Below are 27,918 nucleotides of genomic sequence, written 5' to 3' on the forward strand. Positions count from 1 at the left end.
GGGGCTGGGGCAGGTAGGGTCTGGGCATGCATTGGTAAGGATAGTGTAGACAGCAAAAGAGAGAGAGAGAGAGAGAGAGAGAGAGAGAGAGAGAGAGAGAGAGAGAGAGAGAGAGAGAGAGAGTATTAATCTCTGAAAAAATAAATGTGTCCTTTTGGTACACTCTGAAATGAAATCCTTTTCTCTGAACAAAGTGCAATTTGGATCACCTAGTGTCTACCTGCAAACAGCACAGCCTTGAGGGCCCTCATGAAGGGGGAACATTGGCCCCACCCTCCCAGCTGAAGGCCAGTCTGGGGCAGCTGGTGGGTCCTCTCCTACTGCCTGGCTGCTTCTGGGGTCTGATTGAGAGCTCTTGGGCTCACTTAGTTGTTTCTTCCTCTGTCCCTAGGAAAGCAAAGCAATGTCTTCCCCTGTTTTTTTCTGCGGATGTACATGTGTGTGCGTGCGTGGGCACACACACACACACACACACACACACACACACACGCCCCATGCACAAAATCCATGAAACAATCGCAAGGCACCCCAATGAGGTGTAATCAGACAGCGCTTCAACTCTGCCTCTACTGAGACTTTAACTCTGTGAGCTTGACCCTTCCTGCCCTCACTCTTGGTATCTATCTTTGTGCCTGGAGCTTTTTACGTTTTAATTTGCTTCTGAATATCCAGCAAAATTAACGGTATACACTTTTCCCTTTTCGGCCATTGTGTGCGGTACAGTGCGGGAAGGCCCCGTAGTGTCTTGATAGCCTGGTTACCGTGGGAATGAATGGCCACCACACTCTCAGGCCCAGAGACCTCCATTTAATTGTTGACAGTAAAAAGCATTTAAATGATGCTTAATTTGTAATCATCTTCGGTGGGGGGAGAACCATTAAAATGTCAGTAAAATGAATACATCGCCTCTTTTTTTGTTTTGTTTATTTACATGCAGTGGTTTTTCTTTTCTTTGCCCAATGCTTGTCAGATATTTAAGTGGCTCTGAAACAATGAGTTTTCCATTTATTTTGAATTTCTATCTCCCCCCAGCCCCTGCTCCCCTCCCCATTCGATCCTGTCCCTCTGGTCTTTGTCTCTCTCGCTTCTCCTCTGTCCCTTCTCTTCTACCTGGGCCTTCTGCCTCTACCTCACTATCTCTGAAATACATTGGGGTTTCTGGAAATTTTAAATAAGAGCCAGAACAAAGATTTTTTTTTTTTTTTGTCCTCAAAAGACCCCACTTCTGGGTCTCAGTTCTTCCCCAGAGTTCTCAGGTGGCTCTGGGGCTCTGGAAATGCTGGAGAGATTGACTCTATAGAAAATGTCTTACATGCTTGAAGAACATAAGAGAGGACAGAGACCTCTGTTGCACAAGAAGCTGGTCTCATCTTGAGGTGGGATCTCTTTGTCCTCCACTAAGCTCTGGGCACCCTGCAGAGAACCTAAGTGCCTACTGTGTATGGACACTGGCCAAGGAAATGAGACCTAGATTCAGAGTGTAGGATTCTCTGATCCACCCTCTGTGGGGTTGCGTGCTGGTCTTTGCTGTCATGCTAGTGCTGGGGCATGGAAGAGAAAGTCCCTGCCCCTCATCCTTACCCCATCAGACCAGCCCAGAAAGGCCCCAGTAATTCTCAGGCCCAGCCCTTCAGAGAGATGCCCTGCACGTGTGAGGCCAATCCTGGGAGGTTCACTGTGGTTAGCTGGTGGCCCCTAAAAGAGCAGACCTGGCATATCTCTCAGTCTGGCTCCTCCGTCTTCCTAGGAACGTGGGTCTCACAGGGTGACTCGGGAAATGTTAGGCCCGGATTGTCACTTAGCAGGTGCCCAGTCAGTATCAGATCCTTTCTGCCTGGTTGTGGCTGTTCCTCTGTCAACCTGAGACAGCGGTGGTCATTGAAGCCTAAGGATGTTCTTTAACTAACAGAAGGCTGTCATGTCAGGTTTGGAAGGAGAAAACACTAAAATGCATCTCTGTGGGAGAAAGGACCGTTCAGAGGGCCAGTACCTTCTTCAATAGGCCTAGAACCTCTGGATACTAGAGTCAGGGAAGCCCTTCAAAGACCTTCCACTTCCCTTTTCATTTTTCCATTGAAGAAACTGAGGCCATGAGGGGTCTAGTGACTTAGCCAAGAGTGCACATTGAGCTAGTGCCTGAGCCAGGAGCTGAGGACAGGCCCTGCAGTTAACCACTCCAGTGGTTCCCTTTCTTCCTCTCCTCCTCAGCCAGGAGTCTGCTGTGAAAGGGCTGAACCTCCTGGCCTGTCCTTTCCCACACCATCCTGACTTCCCATCATGCTTCCAGCACTTCTTTTCCCAGGAGCCCCCAAGACCAGATGAATTGGAAACTGAAAGACCCTAGTTGCTTACAGTCTTCACCCAGCCTTGAAGACGGTAACAGGCCACCCACTAACCTCCACAGCCACAGGCAGAGGGACCAGGACTGAAGCTCAGCCAGGGAGGACTGGCTTAGGAAGGAGCAGACCCTGCCTTGGGTTTACTTGCCACCCACCTACCCCAGATGAGGGTAGTGCAGAGAAACTAAGTAAGATGGCTCTTTTGAGTCTCGGGGGAAGAAGTTGGTACACCGCCCACGTGACCCATGCCAGGATCCATCATTCTCCCGGACTGATCCCATCTCCAAGGCACCTCTCTGCCAGAACAGGCAGTCCCTGTGAAACTTTCGCCTGAGATCCCCCAGGGCTGGGCCTGGCCGGCTGGCTGTACAAAACCAGGCTAGGTTAGGCTCCCGCAGCCTGCCCTTCTCCTCTCAGGGTTGTTGAAGTTGGTCCAATTTTTCAATCGTGGGCCAATTAGTTTCACAAATGGGGGCCCCCGTGGTGCCAGGGCACATTTGTTCCGGGCCTGCACACTGGCCAGGCCCCATTGTCCTGCCTCCCACCCCCGTGTGAGCCCATTGTCTTCGCCCCCAGCGGGTGCTGCTTACCACTGATTTATATGGCAGGCGTCCCGCGGGCTCCAGGCTTCACTGCCACAGCTGGCCGAGGTGCTTAAGGCCTTGGACCCCCTGACCTCTGCCCCAGTCCTGCTGTCATTTTGAAAGTTACAGACCAGAGGGCTGCATACCTCTCCGGATTTACTTTCCACCCTAACCCCCCTAACCCCCCCCCCTACACACACACACACACACACACACACACACACACACACACACACGTCCCTTCTTCCTTCCCTTGCTCTTATGGTAGAAGTCCTAGTTCACTCTGGAATGTCTGGAAGAGTCCTGCAACTGGACTGGGATGTGGAGAGGACTGGGCTGCTGGAGCAGGTGGGAGCTACCAGGAGAGGCAGTGGATGCTGTGGGTACTGCTGCCTCCATGAATGTGGATCTTAATCCTCAAGTTCATTAGTTCAGTGTCCATTGCAAAGTGGGGAGGAATGGAGGGGTCTGTACCTACCAGTTTGGCACTACCAAGGAACCAGGGCTTGATTTATTTTTTTCTTAGCAGCTTCTCTGCTAGGGGTCCCTGCATCCTAAAAAGATGGTCTTTGAGGTAGACTGAAGGTGAACATGGTTGTTTAGCCCAACAGCAAAGTGCAGATCTTATCCCGTTGTAACCCCTTTATGCTCTCTCTTGCAAACCAAACTTCCCTCCTTCTTTTTTATCTTTACCTCCTTTTCTTTTTTTCCCGAGAGCCCTCTTCTTTACCTCCCCCCCTCCCCAATTCCATCCCCTCTTCGGCTCGTTTGTTGGAGTGATTGACAAAATTAGTAAATCCATTCATGTTACTTTTATTGTGCAGGTCTCAATAAATCCCGCGTGTCCGGGGCGCACCTTAATGAGCTAGTGAGCTGACAAATTTGTTTACTGTAGCTGGAGGTGCAGAGTAATGAAATGCGCTTGTGTCTGGGCTCACTGCTAAACAAATACACGGTTTCCGGAGCCGACTCTGCTAGCTGCTGCCGCCTGAGGAGGCAGCCACATTCCCCAAGAGACTAAAAGAGTGTGTGTGTGTGTGTGTGTGTGTGTGTGTGTGTGTGTGTGTGTGTTGAAAAATGCAGTCATTCACCCATCCATTGCTTAGTTTTAAAACAAATTTAAATCAGCTGCTCAGACTCCTCCCCTTTTTTGTTATCCATTGGGGATTCTTCTGCTCCCTTGCCTGATGAGCTAAATCCATAACGTTCCCCTTTTCCCTTGTGGAAATGGAAGGTTATAGAGATGTGCAGATGCCTTCCAAGGGTCTAAAAAAGAAAGGAAAAAGAAGGGAGGGCTGGACAGGAGGACCAAAGATAGATACACTGAGCTTGATGAGAAGGCTAACTGCTGAAGTTTTGGCTCCTAGCTTGGTTCGGGAAGATCTCTGACTAAATGCCCCAGCATAGGTGACTGTAGGCGACAAACAACCAAGCATATGCTTGAAGCTGATTTAGTTTGAGGCAAGCCTTCTATGTCATTTTCTCAGGCTGTTCCACCTGTACTGGGAGAGCTGACATAGGCAGTACCAGGAATGGAGGGACTTAGCTCCCACTGGCCAGCAGCTGTCATATCCTTCAGTTGGGCATCCTGGGTACTTGTAGCCCATCTAGGAGGGCAGGGAGTTCAGGAGCTTATCCCGCATGATCCAGCCACTTATGCCCCAAAGGAAAACCAAAGGGAACTAAAGAGGGGGCTCTTGGCCCTTTCTCCAGGAGATCTCTTGAAAAGGAGTCAAGCCCTAAATGATGGCACAGGGAAAGTCAAAAGGGAGGAGCCGCTGCAGATGTCATGGGCTGTGCTTTTGCTTCCCTTCCCTCTGCTCCCTCTCAGCCTTCTCCATCCTCTTAAGATGCAGACAGAGCCTCCCTGCCTTTGGTGTGAGTCAGCCTTTGTTGCCTGCCTCTGTCTCTCTTGCAGCTCTGCCACCTTCTTCAACAGCAACCTGGAGGCAAAGGGAGGAAAGAGATGGGGGAGGAAGGGGAAAGGTGGCCATTGAAGTGATGCTTTGGTGTGTGCTCATGAGGACTGTCCATGGCTCCATGGCTCCATGGCTGGAGATGGTGTCTTAGGAAAGAGTAACTCTAGGGGGTCAGAAGGAGCAGAAAGGCATGTCTGAAGGATTGGGAAGTGGGAAATGTTTCCTGCTTAAATCAAGGTTTTCACAGCCCCCAAATTCGATATTTTCCTTCCATGGGAGAAGCAGCTGCTCAGGGTGACAGCAGAGACAGCTCTTCCTTGTTGGGTGGACTGAGAAGCCCATCTGTGGCTCATGGGCATGCACACACACAGGCATGCACACACCCTGACACATGTACACATAGCAACCCCCAGCCTGCTTGCTCAAAAAAGCTGGTGTATATTTAGATCCCTCTGCTCCTTTGATTAAGAAACTGTTATAGTGGGAGATAATAAGAGCCTTGCTCCAAGAAGGTGTAGCACCTGAGCATCTTCTCCAGCTGTGTGCCCCTCTGATCCCGTTCCTTCCTTTCTATTAAAGAGATAATTGGTATGGAAAAGGCACAGGTGTAAACACAAGGGGTTTTGTGTCTCATGATTTCAGACCCTGTCATCACCTGGGTGAAATAAATACACTAGATCTGTGTCACACACTCCTGCCTCCTGTTCCAACCTGGCCTGACTTTCTCCCATTTTTTTTTTTTTTTGCTAAAATTAAACTTGCTTTAAATTGTGAGTTGGTGAGTCGTACATGCCCTGCACCCCACACTGGCTGGGCTGCCCTGGGAGGTCAATTATGGGTCCCTTTCTAGGATAGAATTGATGGAAGTGGATCCCAGAAATTTGCATAGACCCTGCCCACATTACCTAGAACCACATTTCCAAGTTTGCCCTTGCCACGCCCATTTTTTCTTCCTAGTTCATGTTCCCTTTGGGCAAGTATCCCAGGAGTGCAGCTAGGACTGAACCCCATTTATTCTCCAGAAGAGTAAAGGAAATGTGCTGATTCCTTGATCTGATAAATCGATTCCTTGGGAAAAAGACTGATCTTTTGTATTTGATTTACATTCAAATTTACAGATTGGTAGAAGACAATATAATTGTAGGAAATTTGTGCTCAACAACATTTATCAGTTGTCTCATAGCAGCCCTATGAGTGTTGGCAACCACAAGTGCACTATGAATTCTCCACCCTCATAAAGAAACTGAGGTCAAGGACTTATTACTCAGCTTCTGTTGCTGTAACAAACACCTAAGATAATCCACTTGTGGAGAGCTCAGGTTTATTTTTAAGGTCCTCAGTTTTGGAGGTTCCAGTTCATGATCCATCGATCCGTGATCAATCTGTTGTTTGGGGCCAGTGGCAAGGCAGCCCATCATGGTGGGGAGCATGTGGTGGAGCAAAGCTGCTCACCTCATGGATGGGAAGTGAAAGAAGAGGAGGAGGGGTTCCACTATCCCTTTCAAGGGCACACTCCCAGTGACCTAACTTCTCCCACAAGGCCTCACCTCTTAAAGTTTTCCATCCTCTCCCAATAGTGCCAAGGTGTGGACCAAGCCCTAGACACATGGGCCTTTGGTTCAGAGGACAGTCCAGACCCAAACTCCTGCAAGGACAATAGCTACCCATCCTAGGATCACAAAGCCGAGGACAGCTGCACCTCTGGACCAGAAGTTGGGTCTTGGGACTGTTTCATTGTCTGATGTGGTGGGGCTGGTCTATAGTGTATTCTTGGCTTGTGAACAACAGAGTTCAGACACAGTGTAGGTTCTGACTGGGTTACCAGACAGATGTGAGAGACCCCAGTGAGATCAGCTGCTTGTGTGTCACTTGGTGTTACTAATTTCTAAGGAGAGTCTTGTTGGAAGCTCGCAGTAGTGACCTCCTTTGTGGACTTGGTCTGAGGTCTCCCCAGCCCAAACTGTCTGTTTTTGTACCATGACTCTCCCATGTTCTCCTCCATCCTTTGCAGTTGGCCCACAACCCCTTTTCTGTTCTTCAATGCAGTGTGCAGTTATTGAGGGCCTGCTCTGCATCGGGCCCTGTGATGCACATTGAGGGATATCAAGATGACTAGAACAGAACAGTTCATACTTTGGAGGCTTACTATCTCATAGGCAGAGCTGAATGTCAAAAACAAATGCAGTCGTTTTATGTGTTGTAACAGTGAGAACTGAGAAGATGATGATGTCCTTGGCATTGAGTTGTAAGTGGTATAACACATCCCAGATGCCTTGCTAGGGTCAGCTTCCTGAAAGAAGCAACCTACAGTCCACAAAACACCTTAGGCTTGTGTATTGTTCAGGGCTGCCATGATTTGTGATCCAGATTGTCCACTGTACAAGGGTGCCTGACCGATGGGGGAAAAATAGAGACTGAAATCCAGCTCTCTCATCGAAGGCCCAAAATAAGGCTGTACATCTGCCCAGAGGAAGAGACATGATTTCCTAATTCAGACAAAATCATCATTTGGACTGGCTTTAGCTCCGCAACCACTTTATAGTTATAAAGCTTTTTCACATGAGTATCTCATTTGATATTCTTAGCAGCCACAAGCAATATGGCAAATGATGGGCACACCCAGATTTAGGGAAATCGAGAGACTTGCTCAGGGTCATAAGGCAGGTAAAGTGGCAGAGCCAGCACCTCGGTTTCATTTCTCTCCCTGTGTCTTGCTGACCTAGGATTTCAGAGGGCTGTCTCCTCCAGTGAGGGCTGTTCCCTCCCCAGCAGGACCAGCAGTGATGTCTCTGTGCAGCGGAGGGCGGAACTCGGGCGGTGAAGGCAGCAGAGTGTTCTAACGCTGCCGGCCCCTTGCCCCGCTGCACATCTCGCGGCAGCTAATGAATTGCTAATACAATTTTCTAGATAATTTTATTTTCATAGCCCCACATTTTAATGTGTTTCCAAAAGCTAGCATTTATTTGCTTAATCTCCCAGTGTAATAGAATCTGCCCTGACTCATCATACATGCGAACAGTCAGCTAGGCAGAAACGACAGCAAATTGTTTAATAACTCAAATCTAGTCGCTAGATTTTTAACTTGCATGCACCACGAGCTTCTCTTGTGTCTCATCCACTTCTTCCCCCGCCCGCCTTTTCTGCTTTCCTTTTTTTCTTCTTTTAAAAAAAATACTTCTCCATCAGCACGACTGCTGGGCTCCAAGCAGAAGAATAGGGAAAGTGGGTATAGGCCTCAGAGCCCCTTTTCTTCCCCTGTGAGCCTAGGCTGGGGGATACATGTCCAAGGAGAGCCCTTGTGCCCTGCAGGATGTCCCAGGCATGGCAGAGAGACAATTGGAGGGACAGCGTAGCATTTCCTTTCTAGAAGGTGATCACTTAACTTTAAACCTGTTGACAGGTGCAGAGCAGGCTACCTGAGCCTTCCTGACACAAGCCCAGGGCCAGGTCCTGTTGTGTCACCTTCCTGGGATTTCATTTCTCCAGGCCCTTCCTGACCTCAAAGCCCCTGTCCTCGTCTGGGCCCCACCCTCCTCCAGCAGTAGCACACAACCCACCAGCTCTCTCCCTGCTTCCAGCCACTTGCCACTGCGGTTTGTCCCTGGGATGTTCGCAGAAGCACTGCCCTATGATATAAGCTGTGGTGTGCTGGTGTCCCGTAGTCATTTTCAGCTGCTGTAACAAATTGCTAACGACTGAATGAAGAATAAAAACAGAAATTAATTTCTCAGAGTCCTAAGAGGGTATGGGCAGTCAGCTCAGGATGCCAGATGGCCAGGTTCAGGTGAGGATTGTCTTCCGGGTTGCAGACTGCTGACTTCTCACTGTGACCTCATGCGGTGGAAGAGGCTAGCTGACTTTCAGAGGTTCTTTTTAAAAAGGCATTCATCCCATTCACAAGGATTATCTAACATGATCTAACATCTGCCGAAGGCCCCACCACCTAATTACATCACCACGAGGGTTAGGATTTTAACATAGGCATTGGGGGACACAAACATGCAGATGGTAGCAACCCCCAGTCCTTCCTTGGCTGAGCATTGCCTGTGGAATGACATCTAGACTGTTCCACTTGATATCTGTGGTCCTCTGGGATCTGACTTCCAGTTTCTACTGGCTTGTCTCCATCTCTGACCTGTCCTCTATGAGACCTACTCTGAAATTTGCTCATGGTACAGGTGTCCCACTGCCTAGTCCTTGGCTTCTCGGTTCTCTCCATTCTCTAAGCTTGACTCAAAATCTTCTTTGAAGCTCCCTTGGAGTCACCGATCCTATTTCTGTCTGGATGGCTGTTGACCCACCAGTGTCCCCCACCTCCCCCGGTCTGGGCCCTATTTCTCTGCTCCATGTCATCCTTGCCCTGGATACCTAGCATGGTGCCTACACTTGGCCATGGGTCAGTGAAGAAGCTAAATGGAAGTGAAATGTTTTCAGGCCATCATGAGAGCTAAGGACTACAGAGAGGGGCAGCTTCAAGGGGCTTTGGGGAGAGCAAGGGCAGAGTACACAGGATTCTCAGACTGTCCTTCTGGGTGGTCCCAGCCCTCAGAGTGCCTCTATCTCTGGCTTTATAGACTCAGGGAGTCCTGCTGGTGGTGACATTCATGCTCCCTCTAACTTCATGCTGGGGACCACAGAGGAGGCCTACGGAGGGGTCTTGGCTCCTTAAAGGGTATGGCTTGCTCAGGAAGCCTGCTTCCTCTTGCTGGTTTAAGGCAGCTGTTTGAGAACCTGGCTTAATCAGGGCTTTCTGTGTGGCGAAGGTCAGGGGAGGAGAGGATGCTGGTGCTGGGAGCCCTCAGGTTGGAGCAGCAGAAGATGCTGTGTTGCAGAACATGCTACAAGTGGACTCCAACCCTGTGCATACTGACCGGTCTGGATGGAACACTAAGGGACTCACTGTCGGGTCTTGGCACTGCGGCTGTCCTAGAAAATCACTTTCTCCCAAATGTCCCCTTCCATCAAGTGGAGCTGAGCACCCCAATCCATACCTCTGGGGGATCTTGCTGGTTCCTGGGCCCTTTAGGGTCAGAAGGCTTCAGAGAGCTGTGCCTGTGACCAGCTTCCTGTCCACTCTTTCTGGCCTGGTTTCTCCAGCCATGGCTGGAGTGCCCCTGGATGTGTTGGTGCTATTGTCATTACCGTGCCTCTTCAGGGGAGGACCACACAGGCAGGTGACCATCCCAGAGGTAAAATTCGTCCAGGCCCATGGTTTCTAAAATCAAACAGACCAAGGTGTCCCTAGATCTCAGCTGTACTTCTTTCTCTCTGTGTGACCTTAGGAAAGTTACTTAATCCCTCAGTTTTCCCATTTATAAAAGTGGGGATAAGAGGACCTGCCTTGTAGAGATGCAAATTTTAAATGAGATGACAACCCACCTGGCACAATGCCTATATTAGTTCCCCTTCCCTTCTATTTTTCAGGAACCAGTAGCAAAATCAAGTGCTCACTTGGTTAGGCCTTCCTGGTGGGCTTTCCTGACCACTGGAGGGATGGAGCAGGGCTGCAATGCCCAGACTTCACTGTCTGCAGAGGGAAGGGCCCAGCAGGAGGGCAAGGGGGAGAGGAGTGGAGGGTGTGAGAGCCGGGCCCTGCCTTCCCCCAGCCCACCCCCAACCCAGCCAAGAATGGGCCTGGGGTGCAATAACCAGACCTCTCACTTTCTGTCTCCATTGCTAGGCTGGGAAGGCAGCAAGGTTCTTTGTGTCACCTGTTCTTTTCACCCTTCCTTGCCTCTAGAAGCTCTGTGACTCCACAACTTCAGCAGCTAAAGCTCTGGACTTCCCTGCACTTGAGACTGGGTTGACAGGCACCAGTCCCAATGGCCTCTCCTGCTTGTGTCCCCCACACAGGGGATGGTGTTGTGGCTCTGGGCATAGGTGATGTCCCTTAGATACCAGCAGAGAGGAATGAGCAGGTGGGCTTGCAGGGGACTGACACACTTGGGGAAATGGAATCCAAAATGGTGGACAGTGAGCTGCCAGGTGGGACTCAAGACACATGGTCCAACACTTCTTCATGTGGTCCTGTAGCCAGAAAGGCCATGGCTCCAGAGCAGCATCAGGAAGGAGTGGATAACAGAAAATGGCGGCCTGTCTCTGGGGTAGCGTGGGGTCCCTGTGCTGCTGGATCAGCATAGAGAATGACAGGACAGAACTGATGAAGATCTTATGTCACCCATTAGCTTAAAATCCTTTGACAGTAAACCTAAAGCTCTTGACATGGTGTGCAGGAGTCCCCATGACCCTGCCTTTTTCTTTAGCCTCCTTCTGACACTGCCTGCACTTCTGTCTGATCCTCTGATCCTCCAACTTGCTGGGATTCTTTCCAACCCTGAGTATTCATAGAGACTATTCCATCCCTGAGGAATGTCCTCCCCTTCACCCAGTGGGCTGGGTGACCAAGTGATTGGAGCAGGGGCTTTGTATGCACTTCCACTAGTGCCACAAAGAGAGGACTACTCGTGGAAAGTATCACAATAATATTTGTTGAAGGAATGGATTCTCAAGATGTGCGCTCTAGTGAATGGAGGAGTGGTTACAAAGACTGGGTTTGTAGCTAGTCTCAGGAAAGAATTCAGATCCAGGCTTCTGGGTATGCATCCCAGAGGTACTGTGGCTTATGAGCTCTATGGGCAAGTTTTTCAAGGAATTCATTCTCTCTGTGCCTCCGTTTCCTCAGTTGGAGATGAGGATAGTAGAGATGGCCTTCTGGAGTTGTGGTTTTGAATTATTTACATTGGAACAATGGCTGGCCTGTGTGAACTTCAATGTTATTGGTCCTCACAGAGCCCACCCTCACTCCCTACTGCTGCCCCAGATCCTACAAGGTCCTCTGACACATGTCCTTAGTAGTCTGCCTCCTTCTACATAGTGCTAGACACACTTGGAGATTTATACTTGCTGTTGCCATGTATGTGACTAATGGCTCTTTCTCCAACTAGTCTTTAGGTGCCGTCAAGGAAGGACACCTGTTGATTTTGTCCACTGGATCATACCTGGGGTGCTCTGTCGACATTGCATGGCCTGGGCTGCACCTGGACTTGACTTTGAGCCTGGGGGGTTGGGAGCTGGCCCTGAAGCTGGCTCCTGCTGTAGCCTGGATGGGTGAAGAATTGGCCTCGTGTTTCCAGCCTCCTGAGGCTCTCCCCTCTGATGTCTCCTGCAGGCACGGACATGGCCGTCTTCTGTCTGCTGTGTGGGAAACGATTCCAGGCGCAGAGTGCGCTCCAGCAGCACATGGAGGTCCACGCGGGTGTGCGCAGCTACATCTGCAGTGAGTGCAACCGCACCTTCCCCAGCCACACCGCCCTCAAACGCCACCTGCGCTCACACACAGGTAGGCCACTCCAGATGGTTGGGTAGATGAGGTCTCTGGGAGTGCACCTCTTGATTTACTTCCTCAGGACTAAAGTAGAGGTTCCAGGCTGAGTCATCTCCAGCCTTTCTCTGCTCAAGGGATGGGCACGTGGGGGTTTCATGTAGTACATGTTGACAGATTTCCCCATCTCATACCTTGGACAATTGGTCTTTCCATGCTCAACACAGAAGATGTTCATTCAAAATGCAACTTCCTGAGTCCACATTCATAACCTTTGATTCAGCAGCTCCAGGGTGGGTTCCCCAACTCTGCATCATTAATGAAGTATTCCCAAGGCATTCTGATGCAGGTGGACTTTTATGAGAAAAGCTGACCTGCTGGGTCTCTAATTCTGTCTGCTGTGTCCTCTGTAGTCTTGCTGCCCCCCCCCCCCTGCACATACTTGCAAAATCAACTTTGGTATTGAAGGCATCTTAAAGAAATGATCTTGCTTGCTCCATAATAAAGAAGGCCTCTAGTGTGGCCTGAATGTTATTTAGAGAAGACAATGAGGGTATTTAAACAATGAGCCATGAAAAATCCCTGCTCAACCAGCTCCATATGATGGGGCCAGGGAGAGGCTTAAGTCAAGGAGGCTAGGTGGGGTGCCAGGGACTAGCCAATTGCTGCTGCTACCCTCTAGGTCTTAGTGATGGACCACTTGGTGACCAAGGGTCCAGGATCATTTTCTTCCTTGCAGCAGCCTTGGTCTTACTCTAGCCAGGGAATAAATGATAAATTCCTTCTCTTCCCTAAGACAAATTGAAGTCTTTGCTGACTGTACCTGGGTAAAAGAATGCCCATTTCTGAATCTGCATGTGTCTCTGCCTGTGTTTTCTGCCTTGGTTTGAGGAGAGGGCTAGGGCCAGGTCTCTCTGGGTGGAGAGTGCATAATGATGCCCGTTGGAAAGGGTATAAAACCTCTGTGTACCTCAGAGGGCTGGTAGGACCCCCTCTCTTCTCATTCTTGAGAATCTTGTCACTGCTCAGGTATTGAGGATGAGGTCAGGCTTTACACGGGTGACAGCTTCTGCTGATGAAGGAAAGGCCTCTGATATTGTGGACTGAACTGGCCTGTGCTGCCAGCCGTAGACATCCTCACTAAGGAGCCTGCAGGGCTCTCACTTCCCAGTTCCATCCTATTCAGAAGAGCCTATTTCCTTAGCATGACCAGATTTGCTTAGAATTACTTAGGATTGCTGGGATAGGCTGAGGGAGGTCCCTGGGGATAGGGTCCAGTAAGAAGGGCCAAGGAGGAAGGAATGTGGACAAGGGCTTTCTCTATGAGGACTGCATATGTGCACCTTGCCACCAGAGCCTCCCCAAAGGGTCACCATGTTACTCCTTCTGAAAGATGGCCAGTTAGGCACTTGAGATCATGTGACTGAGTTTAGTCACTTGGCTTCACATGTCTTGGATGATTCTAGCCCTACTAAGTTCACCCAGGATACACCTGCTTTGCCCATACCACCTGCTAAGCTCTCAGACATCCAAATGTCAACCCTGCTTTGCCCTTTGTCAATCATGGTTCAGATCTGTAGGGAGGAACAGAATGCGTGAAAAGCTCTAGCTTATTCTAGGAAACACAGAACATGTGTGCACACACACGCATTTAAACACCCATTGATTTTCACACCAGCCACATGCTGGCTCTGCACCCCCCACACAATGCCTCATTAATATTCCGTTGTTCTTGGCCCATTTGCTGCTGGGGCCGGGTGTTCAGCATCGGCAGCTGTGTTTGGTAGGTTAGTCCAGCCGTGCTCTTGGCATTGATGGATCCCTGATTCACATGGCTCATCATATAATAAACTCACAGCTGTGCTTAAGGGAGGGGTTGGGGGAGGGGCCTAAGGCACCCAGGGGATGGGCCAGGTGGGTAGGATGACACTGGGCTTGGCCAGAGCCAGGGAAACACCAGGTAATGACAAACCAGGGAAGGAATGGGGTCACAGGTGCACTGGGCAGGCCAGAGGGGCTCTAATTAGTCTCGTTTGTCCTGCACTTAATGTCAAGCTCATTAACGAGTCTACCGAGTTAATCAACATGCCACAAATTGGATTTTGAGTTCTGCCACCAGTTTTGTGTACACTGTAGCCACACTGGCAGGGTTCACTCCCAGGGTGAGGGTTGCAGGCGGGGGCTGGCTATGCTGCACAGTCTGGGAAGGGGTGTGTGTCTTGCTAACTTGTATGTTTTTCCTTCTGAGTTCTTTTTATTTCTTTCCGTGGGTAGACCCCAGGGACTTCCTACTTAAAGTCATTTAATATGGGATCCACTTCATAATTAAATTCGTAAAAAAAAATCTGATCAGACAAACCTCTCTGTTGGTTTTTAAACTTTTAGGGGCCCCCTCTGGAGGTGAAAGGCACACACAAGCAGCCATCCCCCCTCGCTGCCTCCCCCAGGCATCCTCCCCTACGTTTTAATTACCGGCTCCGGCTGAAGTCTCACATGGCCCTTGCTTTATTTATTTATTTATATCTTAATGAGGATACTGAATCTTTGATTAAAGTCGTAATCGTTGCTGATTCAGTAAGGAGGGGGGGAGTTGGATGTCAGACCAGACGGGGCCACGTGTGCAGACACACAGAGTGGCATGTGGGCACACGCACAGACTGACCCTCACTCCATTAGACATACAGCTAATTAGTACCAGGGTCTGCATGGGCCTCCACTCCCCATGGGGCTGGGGGCTGGGAAACAGGCAGTCCCTTCAGCTCTGGCAGCAAGAGGACAAGTAGCTACTGGTTTTCCCAGCCAAGAACTCTAGGACTCAGTTTGTCCCCAGATCTGCATGTGAGGGACTCGCGGGCCACACCTCTGAGGCAGGGCAGTGAACTGGATCCAGAGATGGCTCTGCTCTTGGAGGTTCCTCAGAGGAAGCTACCCCCCTGGCCCACGCCTTATGCTCTCAATGCTTCTTGCAAATCTTCCACCCAGGAGAGAGTCAGCCAGTGAACAGACCCAGCATTCACTCCCCATGGAGCTTAAAAACCCTTCAGAGTCATCAGAAGAGATGAGAATTTATGTGGGGACAGGGGCCTGCATTTGGGAGGGGGAGGTTTGGTTAGTGGCCTGCGGAGGGGAGAGAGAGGAGAGAGTAAAATATCATTTTAAAGAGGAAGTGAAGGCACAGGCATGCGAGTCTATAAGGAGAAGGACAATTTATGCCCAGGCACGAGCGCAGTTTGACATGGGGATAATGAAAAAACGTAGGTCATTGTGGATGACTTAAACCTTCAGCAGCTGAAGAAAATGTATGAAATGCAGAGGACATTACACGGTTGGCAGCCCCGCACATCTGCAGAGGGACAAGTGAAATACAGTGGGCCATTCTTTACCATAAACTGTGGTGGTTGGAGATGCAGCCCAGAGAAATTGTAATTACAGTGACAAGACGAATCAGCGATATTTAAATATTCATGAACAAAGTCTGGGGTGATCAATCTATCTTTATTGTCTGTGCCTTCACTCCTGTAATAAATAAGTAGCTGAAGTCCTCACCTTTCAGCCCCCAGGTCCCTACTCTAAGTGCAGAATGCACACCCCCATCCTCTCACCCTCTGGAGATTTAAGAGTACAATCCCCCAAAAAGAGGCTGATGGCTTACATTACAGACTGAGGAAAGGCATTTCCCCCCAAGCTTAGTATACTCAACATTTCCAAGTCTGTCCTGGGTCGTACCTGGGCTATGCACTGGGGCTGTAAGAGTGGGTAAGGCTCACTTCTTACCCTCGAGGTGCTTCCATTCTAGAGGCAAGGAAACCATGCTGGTCCAAACCATGTCAGTTAGCAATCTGAGACATTACCATGTACAGACTCTGGAATCAGACCAGAACCTAAATCCTAACTTAGCAACTTAATATGTGACTTTAAATATGATGTTTAAGCACCTCTAAGGATTCACTTTTTTCTGTAAAGTGAGAATAGTATCTCTCTTGTTGCCATGATCACATGATATGATCCGTATGAGGTCCTCAGCATTAACAAATGTGGCCCATTTTAATGGGAAAGTGCCATAAAAATCAAGAAAATGCAAGAAAATAACAAATTGCAAGATATATTTATTTTTTTATTTTTGGGAACAGAGAAGAATTTGTTGACTTATCTTGTCTGGGGACTAAAGGGAAACTTCCAAACAAGTATGACGTATGAGCTGGACTTTGAAGGATGATAAGGAGTTCACCAGGGAGAGAGGAGGAAATCAAGCAGAGGCAACAGCTGTGTTAAACAGTAGAGGAAGGAAAGAACAAACAGTGGGAACAAGGAGAGGTTCCCTAATTTGAAGGTTTTTTTTTTTTTTTTTTTGAGGGTTGGGGAATCAATCTGGAATGAAAGAAAGGAAGAAGAAATAATGTAAGAAGTAGGAAGGTAGCTGGGCACAGTGATGCATGCCTGTAATCCCAGCTATTCAGGAGGCTGAAGCAGGAGGATTGTAAGTTCAAGGCCAACGTGGGCAACTTAGAAAAATGCTATCTCAAAATAAAATAAGAAGGACTGCCTGTATAGATCAGGGGTTCAATTCCCAGTACCCCCAACACACACAACACACTCAAAGAATAAGCTTGGCTACAAGGTCTTGAAACCCCCAGCTCTATTCTGTCCTCAAGGGGGCTGGGGCCTGCTGTTCATTGCTGAACCAAATGAACTCTTCCTGGGATGGGCCCTTGCCCTGTGGACGTGCACTGGGCAGAAGGATGTGTAAACCCATGACCAACATTCACGTTTTGGGGACCAGGAGAGGCTGTGGATCCTTAAGTCATCTCGGAGGTGGTGAATACAGGCAGTCCCATTCTCCTGGTGGTCTAAATGTGCCCTGCTCTTCCCTGAAGAGGGGTCAGGGAGAAGCAAGGGCCTGATCACACCCCTGTGCCCCCAGGTGACCACCCCTATGAGTGTGAGTTCTGTGGCAGCTGCTTCCGGGATGAGAGCACACTCAAGAGCCACAAGCGCATCCACACGGGGGAGAAGCCCTACGAGTGCAATGGCTGTGGCAAGAAGTTCAGCCTCAAGCACCAGCTGGAGACGCACTACAGGGTGCACACAGGTACCACGGGCAGGCCAGGGATGGGACCTGCGCGGGCTCTGGGGCCTGGGTGGGACTGGGGAGGAGAGAAGCCCAAGTGAGGATGAACCAAGGCTGAACCAGAGAAGACAGGTTCTATGGAGGGCTAACCATGGAAGGCCGAATGCCACTGTCCCCCTCTCAAGGCCAAGGCAGATATTGCTAATCAATTGCAGCACATTTTTCCAGGAGCTAGGAAGCTCAGCCCTGGGGACAGCCATACCAGTAGTTGAAGGATGATGTGCAAGACGATGGCTATTCATGAGTCCTGAATTAGGGTTCAATTGACCAGATTTAGTTGAAAGCAAAGGCAAGGGTGGTTTCATGTTGCTCTAGGGTTGGAATAAGAATTAGAGTGCATTGAATTAGGTTATGATGAGGGCCGGGAAATTGGGAAGCTAGATCAAGTTCAGTTCTGACATGAGAGGAGCAGATGGATTTAATAACCCTTCCGTGCGTATAACATTTTACCATTTCAAAGTGTCTTCACATTCCTTTTATACATAAAGGAGGTGATGAGCAACTGCTTACCCTGGGGTTTGGGCAAGTGGAAGTGGTCTAGACTTCCAGAAGTTTCCAAGTTGGTGGCCAGTAGAGTCCTAGAGTTGGCCTGTGAAAGCCTATTTCTCCCCATTTTCAATTTTAGTGACATCATTTTGGTTCCTTAAAATTGGCCTACGGTGGGAGTACAGTCATAAGCAAATACTACCCATTAGGGCTTTTTTAAAAAAAAAAATAGTTTTTTTTTAGTTGTAGTTGGACACAATACCTTTATTTCACTTATTTATTTTTATGTGGTGCTGAGGATCGAACCCAGGGTCTCGCACGTGCAAGGTGAGCACTCTACCGCTGAGCCACAAACCCAGCCCCCCATCAGGGCTTTTAAAAGGGGCAGTTGTGAAACACTCTCCACCAGCACATGGCCAGCCACGGGGAAGGCAGATATTCAGAAGAACTTCCTCTAAGGATGAGAAGTTGTGGAACCTGGAAGAGTAGGTGCCTTCTCTGGTCAGGGAGCACAGGCATCCTGTCCTGAGGATGTGGGGATGACTTACCTCAGCCAGATTCTGCTGGCTTCAGGGAGAGTGCCTCACCATGGGAGGGGAGGGGTGATGGAGGGAGCAGGCAGCAGAACTGCGTGTAGTCAGAGCCGTTTACTTGTCTTGGAATCCCAAGGAGAGGATGGGGTGCTCATTGCTGAAGATTCCAGTGACCCAGAGGATTTCCCAGAGCCCTGGGGTTTCCTTAGCCCCTGGTTGGGGATGTGACCTGGCGGGCGGATCATTAAATGCATCGGCAGTGACTATTGTAAATAGCTGGTCGATAGTTAGATCACTTTGGCTGTTCATTACTTCATTATTTGCCGGGGCCTCTGCACGGAGGAGTATTGATGGTGAGATGGCTGGCCAGTTAATTACTGTATTGAAACAAGGTTCCCTTACATCCTCTGCTCAGCTCCAGGGGACTCCAGTGGGGTAGCAGGGTAGGGTGTGGCTATGCACTCTGAGGTTCCCTGTCCCCCACATTCAAACTATAGTGGGGAAGGCAGGGGTCCAGGAAGCTTCTTAAACTTTAACTGGCAAGATATCCTCAGGGGTGGCGTGTTTGAAGAGCTCTGGGTTCCCTGATCTCCCCCACCTTCACTCCCCAGCATCTATGGCCCTGCTCCCCCTGGATGAACTGTTATGAAGAACCATCTGACTTCCAGGGCCTTACCTGCCCCCTTTCAAGGCATGCATTTCCTTAATTAGAAGGGAAGGGTCCGGCCTTTGGGGAGAGTTAAGAACAATAAAGGCAAAGGGCCAAAGCTGTGCTCCATGATCCTATAGTGGCTAGTTATATGTGGCTGTTTACATTAGTTACAATGAAATAAAGCAAAAAATAAAGTTCCCCAGTCACATCAGAAGCCCTATGTGACTAGTAGCTACCATATTGGGCGGTGCATCCATCATTTCAGAAAGCTCTGTTGGACAGCGCTAGCCTAGAGGTTCTGAGATTCTCCCACAAGCCCAAGGGTGGCATAAGGCCTTGTCATCCTCTTCCTCTGTCCTCACTCTCTTCTGCCCGGTTTTACCTCCTCCACAGGTGAGAAGCCCTTTGAATGCAAGCTCTGCCACCAGCGCTCCCGGGACTACTCGGCCATGATTAAGCACCTGCGAACACACAATGGCGCCTCACCCTACCAGTGCACCATCTGCACGGAGTACTGCCCCAGCCTCTCCTCCATGCAGAAGCACATGAAGGGCCATAAGCCCGAGGAGATCCCACCCGACTGGAGGATAGAGAAGACTTACCTCTACCTGTGCTACGTGTGAAGGGAGGCCCCCATGGTGGAACAGGAGCGGGACAGGAAAGACAAGTTAGAGTGAGATGAAATCCAGGAAGGACTGTGCAAAGAGAAAAAGAAAAAAAAAAAAAAAAGAAAGAATAAGAGAAAAAAAGAAAAGGAAAAAGAAAAAGAGAGAGAGAAAAGGAAAAGGAAATCTGATAGCTATTTGACCTTGGATTCTCTCTGGGGCTCCAAGTGACCAGGATGCCAAGCCACTGTCCCTTCCCTGGAGGCCTCTGCCCTCCTTGGAAGCTGGAGGTTTGCCTGATTTGGGGGTGGGTGGGGGGGTGGGAGCGGTTTTGCTCACTCACATGGTGGCATATTTTTCTCCTCCCTCTCCCAGACCTTCCTCCTGTGTCCAGAAAGGGAGATTAGGAAAGCGAGAGAGCCACAGTCTCTGCCTGCCCTTCGCCCACTGCCTCCTCAAAAGACGGAGGGAGGGGAGCAGAGAGGGGGCTCCAGATGGTGGAGGTTCCTGGTAGATGCTCAAAATGGCAGCTCTGGTTTGCTGGGGGCAGATTGGGAAGAGGAAGGGCTCTTTCTCTTCCTACCACTCACTCAGTTCATCCATTGCTTTCCTTTGCCCTGGCTCTTCCCCTCCCCGAGCTCCTTGCTCCCAGCCTCCCCTCGACTGCTGTCCTTTGGATCCCAGGCCCCTCATGTAGCTGGGTGGCATTTCCCTCTTCCTCTAGATCCTCATGGGAAAGCTGTGTCAGACTCCAGAGCCCCTTCCTCCTGGTAGCTTTCTAAGAATACAGAATAAACCGAACACCCTACCCTGGCCAAACCCAGCCATGAGCATGATTCCTACCGAGCTGCTTTTGCTTCCAAAATGAAAAAAAAAAAAAAAAAAAAAAACTAAATATGTTTCATCCCTCCCACCAAACACACACACATCCCCACAACCCTATTTTAGTCCCCAAGGGATGGGATCCACGAAAGAGCTCATTGTCCAAGGGAAGCAGTGGATGTTCTTCTCCAGATGGACTCCGCACCTGGAGGAGGGAACAGACCCCCTGCCCAGGGTGGGGGAGCTGGCCAGGGGAGGAAATTGCTGTCATACTGGGGACCCATTAAGCACAGGGCCTGGGGACCCCAGACCCAATGAGCCCAGTGGTAAGACCTGGGTCCAGAGAGTGGCATGGAATTCCTGGCTCGTGAGCCCCTCAGTCCACAGGGAGGAGGAGGAGCTGAAAGCGCTTTGGCCTTGTGTTATGTTTTGCTTCTTTTCTGTGTCCCCTGTTAGCACATTGTACTTGAATTACCTCAGTTTTTTGTGACCTCATGAGCTTTTTTAATCCCTATATCTCTTTTTTTTTTTTTTTTTTGGTTGGGGGTTGGAGGAATGGGGAGGATGTTCTGTTCTGTTTCTTGTGTAAAGTGATAGTTGGCTTTAGACTTCCGCTGGCCAAGGCCCTCCCCACACCCTTGGGGACCAGCCTCCCAGCCCAAAGGAGCCAGACAGAAGAGTTGAACACTCAGGATCTGAGTAGGAGGGCAGGAGGAGAGCAAGGAAGACAGGTGGGTGGAGGAGAGGCAGTGGTGTCTCACTGTCTCCACGGGGCACCCGGGAGTCACCGTCAGCTCTGCCCACAGCTTACATCATTTGCGCCCAGCATTGCTTAGCCTGAAACACTGTGGAGAAAAGTCCCACCGTCCTTACAATTTGCTGGGTCATTCAGGCTCCAAGGCCTGTCTTCTTCAGATCCTTGCAACTGTGTGGTCCCACCTCTGTGTGCATTATCATTGCCAAAACTGGTATATTTTTGTGGCTGGTCGGGGTGACCCAGCCTTGGTTTTGTTGCGTTGGGGTGGGGTGTTGTTTTCTAAAAGCTACCTCTTGTGTTCGTCCAGCCGTTCTTCTGTTTCTCTCATGCCTCCCTTCTGCTGCTCTGCCTCCCCTCTTGCCCCAGCCTCCCCACCCTGAATTTTGGAAAGCACATTTGAGATATTCGTGTTTGCTTTGGGACGGGCCCTCCGTTTCATCTCATGCTTTACGTGATGAGTTGTTTTTTTTTTTTTTTTTTTTTTTTGGTTTTGTTTTTGTTTTCTTTCCTTTCTCTCTTGGAGAAAGTTGTGGCTGCGTTTTGATCTTAGGTTTGCAAAAAAAAAAAAAATGGTTTAGGGAAGTGAATTTGGGGAGAAAGGTTGTGAGGAATATCAGGAAGTCGGAGGGATGGGTGCTGCTGTGACCACCCTCCTGTCCCTCGGCCCCATCCCTCCTGCTCTCCCCTTCAATCTTGTCCACCAAATCTGAAGGCCTTAAAAATTGTGTATTGGGGGGGACGTGGGTCAGGGGTACTGTGTCACTAGACTGTGGCTTAGGGATGATAAGATAGGGAGGATGCTGTTTTGAAACTATAATAATAACAGTGCTTTGGAAAAGAAAAAAAAAGTTAAACTTGAAATAGGTGACTAGAGCAATCGTCATGTTTATAATGTGAAAAGAGCGAAATCTTTTGGGGGGTTAGAAACGGTTATGCACTATGGCTTGTCTCCCAGTCTGGGAAGAAGGGGGACTCACTGACCCTCAGGGGATCTGAAATCCCAGAAAACAGTATTTTTTAACAGCAAGATGTCATTCAACTTTGGAGGGGAAGGGGAAAAAAATAATCAAACTATTCCATAGAACTAGCCGGCCCCTCACTCCCTCGCCCTTCCCACTCAGCCTGGTCCCCCCATTCATAAGAGCGGAGAGGGCTGAGCTAACCTTTGCAAATTGTAATATTTTTGTAATATTTGTTAGTTCCTTTGTCAGTTCTACAGGACCTTGCCCTTTCCTTTTGTAATGTGAATAGGACAAAAAAAAAAATAGACAAAAAATATTCACCACCACCACCACCAACAGCGAGATACTCTGTGTGTGTGTGCTTGCAGGAGTGTGCTGTGTGCGGCTGTGTGTTAAACCACGGGAGGTTGTCCTAATCGGTTGTTGCAGCATTGGATGGTCCAGACTCAGCACCTGCCTGCCCCACTCATCCCCGGGGCTCTGCAGATCCTGAGGGAGCAGGAAGGGACACCTCTGTACTAGCTGCGAGCTCCCCACACAGTCCCAGGCACCCCCATGGAGTCCCACACGCTTCTTCTCCAGTTTCCCACTCGGAGACTAAATAGCTCTAGGGCTGCTAAGGCCTTCTTGGCCAGGCCTATAGCCACTGGGCAGGGGAGGAGGAGGCAGTGGGGAGGCTTTCACTTCATCTGGACATCTGGAGCGCAGGAGTGGGGGAGACAAGAAGGATGGAGGCTGCTCCCTTCCAGGTAAACTTAGGGCAGGGTGTTCCCTCTCCTCTCCTCTCTGCTGTCTGGCTACCACTGCCCTTGGCTGAGTCCTACAGAATCCAGACTTGATACTGCCTTATCCAGCACCACGAACCACCCCCACCTGAACAGTCCAAGTTGGTTAATGGGCCCTTTCCCCACCCAACTCCTACAAGTGTGTGACATGACCCGGCACTCATGTGCTCCTTCCCTATTCACTCCTTTGTTCATTCAAAGCATTAAAATCCTATGTGTATATAGGATAGACAAATTTATATATAGAGAGAGATATATATAGCAAGAGAGATATAAAATAGTAACTATCATTGCTGCTTTGGGTTGCTTTGGAGGAGGCACGGATATGACGCAGGCAGATCTGGGGCGCAGGGGGACCCCCAGGAGGCTGGGGGACCTGGTGATTCCGTACAATCCAGGGATGCAACATGGGCTTGTTTAATCTTTGTGCCTGAACAGTTTTTCCGTGTTGAAAAGAAAAAAAAAAAGAAGAAAAAAAAAAGAAAAAGAATAAGGAAAAAAAACTGCTGCAATTTTTCACAAGTGTGTGGTACTTTCTGGGTGCTATGGGTACACCTGCTATGGGAGGAGAGGCCATTGGCATCTTCTTGGAGGGGAGTGAACAGGGACAGCCTTTGGACTCTTTGTGAGGGGAGGGGGGATGTGGGCACATGACCACTTCCCTGGCAAGCCAAACTAGGGTGAAAAGTGGGGGCACCCGATGTGAGACGGAAAAGCAGAAAGAGATGAGACTCTGTTGGTTCATTTTTCCCTAGGCCTATTTTATTGTCATCTTGCATCATCCCACCATCTTGTCTCTTCCTTCCTGGAGCTTCTGCTGGCTTAGCTGGAATGGCGGCACTTACCTGGACATTTCAGTGGGAGGACAAACAGTGGGGCTAACTCTGTGGCAGTGGGCCAGATGAGTAGAGGAAAAAGGCAGAGGTGGCCAAGAGAGAGGCGCAGGACAAAGCAGGGAGGTTGGGTCAGGGAAAAGAGTGGGGAGAAAGAGGAGGGTAGGCCCGCAGGCCCAGTAGCCAGCAGCAGCAGCAGCCTCCCCTGTTCCTCGGTGGCCCACTTTGCAGACAGGGTCCCAAGCCTCCCGGTGTGTATCATAGTATTTGTTCACATAGTGTTATGCATGATCCTCGTAAGGTTAAGAAGCCGTGGTGGTGCACCATGACATCCGCCCCATATATATAAAGATAAATATATATATATGTATGTAAGTTATAGCACTGAGGGCCCTGTGGCCCTGCTGGACCAAGCAAACTAAGCCTTTCGGTTTGGTATTATGTTTGTTTTGTTTTGTTTGTTCTGTGGCTTGTCTTCTGTCGTGACAGCACAAGTGCCAGTCCGATTGCTCTGTATTACAGAATAGTGTTTCTGATTCATCAATGTTCTAGTTAATGTCTACCTCAGCACCTCCTCTTAGCCTAATTTTAGGAGGTCGCCCAATTATGTTTCTTCAACTTTACTGGTTACTTTTTTGTACAAATCAATCTCTCAATCCCTCTCCTCCTCCCCCTCCTCCCCCTGTGGCCCCCTCTCCCCCACACTTGCCCTCTAGCCCTTCCCTTGCCCTCTTCCCTCGGGTCCCCTGTCCTGGACACTCCTTCTCCAGTTCCTTCCTCTCGCTCCCCCAAGTCCTGCTTGCAGTTCTTCCTGTTCTCTGAAGCAGTTCACTCGGAGTTGTCCTGGTTGCAGCTTTCCGCATCTGCCTTGTTTCGTGTAGATTGATGCGTTTCTTTGTAATTTCAGTGTTTCTGACAAGATTTAAAAGAAAAAAAAAGAAAAAAAAATATGAATTTACTGCTGCAGGTTTTTTTCTCTCTCCATGTGTCACTAAGTGAAGTTTGTGCCTTCTATAGCAAAGAGAATATTTTTTACATCCTACTAACAGTAGATTTTTTTGTAGTGAACATTTTTTGTATTTTTATTTATAAGTCTCATAAGAAAAATAGCAATGTTCAGTTGTATACCTTGAATCTGCAGTTAGAAGAGAATAAAGTTAATTCAGTTGTCTCTGGCTCAAAGTGTCTTTTTTTTTTTTTTTAAAGCTTTGTCTTTTCTTGGGTGGGGAGGGCTGAGAACTGAAATTTCTGCCTGGGGATCAGGGAAGAGAAAGCTCTGTTACACACATTCAGCCTTATTTATGTGACACTTTTACAGCACATTTACAAGGCCCATACCCACTCAATAACATACTTGTCTAATATTTTCTTCAGTAAAGAAATAGTGTTAAATACATTAATATCACTGAAACTTGGTATAGTGTACTAAGGAGACTTTCTTTCACTCATTCATTCAACGAGACTCTCCTGCCCCAGTGACTTGTCTGTACTGGAAATATAATAAAGGAAAAACACAAAGCCCACCCTCTCTTGGAGCCCAAATCTACGTGCATGTGTGTGATAAATTGATCGGGATCACATAGCTGGTGAGTGGTGCTCAGAACTTAGGTCCAGATCTGATATCAAAACAAGCTCATTTCCCCAGGACGCCAAGATAGGGATTGCCTGTCTGGCATTAAAGTCATGGTCAACTTCTGCCTGGCAAATAAGCAAGCTTCAGAAATGTCTCAACATGAAGCTTCTACCTAATTAAAGGTCCTTGATCCTGTGGCAGCTAAGACCTGTTAGGAAAGGAAGTTGGAGCAGGTGACCCTGTGCAGGGAGGGTAAAGGCTAGGAACTGGTGAGGGGGTGGTGGTGGCAGGGTTGTGAGCTTGGCATTGTCACCCACAGAATTAAGAATAGAACTCCACTGGGTTGCTTCTCTCCCTGTCTCATCTCCCTGTCTCTGGGCCCAGAGCAGTTCTCCAGCCCTTTCTTCTTTCCTCTTCCTGGGGTTGAAAGTGTCACTGTGCTTGTCTTTAGCTGTAAAACCAAATCCATTCAGTCCCAGACACGTGGCCCAGCACCTCTGCCTGAGGCCAACCCAGCTGTCTATCTCCACCAACATCATCCTCTCCTGTCTCAAGGAGATCCTGGAGTCAGGAGCCAAGCCTAACTGTGGTTACACGCAGTAGGTCCTTTTAGGGTGAAGCCAGTGTGGAGCATCAGGCCTGCCCTCTAATATTATTGGGAGCCACCAAGAACTGTCTCCAGGCCCTTCCTCTCCCTGCTCTGCAGTCAACAGGGATGGGTAGGGTGGTCTTTCTGCTCCTGTTCTCCTGGGTCACCATTCTCCCAGGGTCTGTGTGGCTCTGAGACTTCTGAGCAGACAACCCCTGGATCTGCACTAACACCTGGATACCCTTCCTAAGAAAAGGAATGTCTAGTAGGGCCTCCTCCCAGCCCTCCAAACACTGGGTTCTGTCTTTACTTCCTCCTCTCTCCCTTCTTTTCTCTCTGCTCTGTCTTCTTTCCTTGGGTTCTCCTTCCCCCATCTCTCATCCAACCTTTCTTTTCTCCTTTGCACCCTTCTCCTCTCCTCCGTTCTCCCCCCACCCGGCCCCCCATTACTTCTCTGGGGTTTCATCTTGCCTTGTGTCTCTATTCCATGTTATTTTTCCTCTCCTTATATTTCTCCTCTTGGAAAACAATCCTTGGCCCAAAATGTATTTGTTTTGATTTGGAGCTGCCCACCTCGCCCCAACCCGACCCAACCCGGCCTCCCGCCCCTCCCCCAGCACCGCCCCTCCCTCGGGCCTCAGCTTTCTCTTGACAGATGGGAGGGCAGTGAGCACTCCCTCTTTAAAACAACATTTAATCGCCGTTTTCTGTTCTCGGACATCAAAGCTGGGGCTTAGGCGCTGCGCTGGGGTCGCGGCGGCCGGGCTCTGGGGGAGAGGAGGTGAGTGAATAGGGGCCGGCTGAATGGGCTTTGTGTGACCGCCGGGGTCTGCCTGCTTTACATGCTCTTTGACCCAGATATGATCTCATGGAGAGAAAGGGGCCCTGGCCGGGCCAGCCTGAGAACGCTCGCTCCCTCCTTCCCTCCCTCTCCCCGCCCCACTCGCCCCTCCTCCCCCGGGGCTGCCCCCGCCCCCGCCCCGCAGTTGTGGGCCATCTCCTCCCGGACAGGGCTCGCCAGGGGCACGCGGCTGGGGTCAGAAGAGGGGACCGGCCGCTGGGCTGGAAAGGTGGCCCCGGGGGCTACGACTGCTCCCCGCAGGAGAACGTGTTCTCCAGGGACGCGAGCTGGGAGCTTCCGCACAGCGCCCTGTACTCTTGGCCGTGGCTGCTGGGCTTGGGTCACACCAGCCTCAGCGGCTCTCCATCTGGTGGCGCTGGAGTTTCCCTCCTTCCCAAAGTAGCAAAGCCCAAGGCCAGAGGCAGCAGAAACCTACCGAAGACCCAAACAACCGGGACTCCGAGGAGGAGGGAGGAGGCAGGCTCCGCCCAGGGCCTTCTCCACCCACTCAACAACCCCAGCCCTGCCCACCTGGCTGCCCGCGGAGCCCCTCTGCCCAAGACACCGCAAGGGGACAGACAAGACTGGAAGACACTGACCCTTCCCTTCTCAGTCCACAGCCAGAGTGATTTTTCTAAAAATGCAGAGAGCATCTTGTCACTCCTTTGATGACAGTCCCTGGTGGCTTCTCATGACTCCTAAGATGGAATTCAAATTCCACAAGGTGACAGCCCAACCTCATCTCCAGATCAAGCCCATCCCCTTGGCCACTCCCTGCTTTTTGCTCTTGTTGAGGAGACCATGAATGATTTGTGGAACAAGTGGTCTTGTCTCTGGTGGCCTTTTGGGCAGTATAGTTTGCTCTGCTGGGAGCTGCACAGAAATCTTCCCTGGCCATCTGAGGCTGAATTAGGTGCTCCTCCTTTGCAGACCCTCCATCATACCACTTGTCATGGTGCATTATAATCACCAGTTTTCTTCATTGTCAACATTGCCAGATTTGAAGTTCCTTGAGGTCAGGAATTGTGTGTTCGATGTCTTCATATTCTCAGAGTCTAATGCTGTCTGCCTATGGCAGGCACTCAGTAAATCTTTGTTAAACAAATGGATGAAAAAAAGTGGGAGAAGGAGGGAAGGAGATAGACAGCATTCTGGGGCTGAGGATGCAGCTGTCAGGCAGGGCCCAGTG

The 27,918-nt window shown here is 49.7% G+C and overlaps 1 protein-coding gene across 3 annotated transcripts in view; it reads left to right on the forward strand.

Moving 5' to 3' along the window:
* Zbtb16 (zinc finger and BTB domain containing 16) overlaps window positions 1-24,902 on the forward strand; it is a 180,198-nt gene extending 155,296 nt beyond the window's left edge. For all 3 annotated transcript variants that reach the window (XM_026392553.2, XM_026392557.2, XM_026392556.2), the window contains exons 5-7: window positions 12,011-12,181; window positions 17,085-17,252; window positions 19,356-24,902. In XM_026392553.2, coding sequence (XP_026248338.1) covers window positions 12,011-12,181; window positions 17,085-17,252; window positions 19,356-19,585 — 569 coding nt within the window. In that variant the 3' untranslated portion in view covers window positions 19,586-24,902. The remainder of the gene's footprint in view (window positions 1-12,010; window positions 12,182-17,084; window positions 17,253-19,355) is intronic.
* Window positions 24,903-27,918: the final 3,016 nt, after the last annotated feature.

This window comes from Urocitellus parryii, chromosome 4 (assembly GCF_045843805.1).
Source record: "Urocitellus parryii isolate mUroPar1 chromosome 4, mUroPar1.hap1, whole genome shotgun sequence".
Taxonomy (NCBI): Eukaryota; Metazoa; Chordata; class Mammalia; order Rodentia; family Sciuridae; genus Urocitellus; species Urocitellus parryii.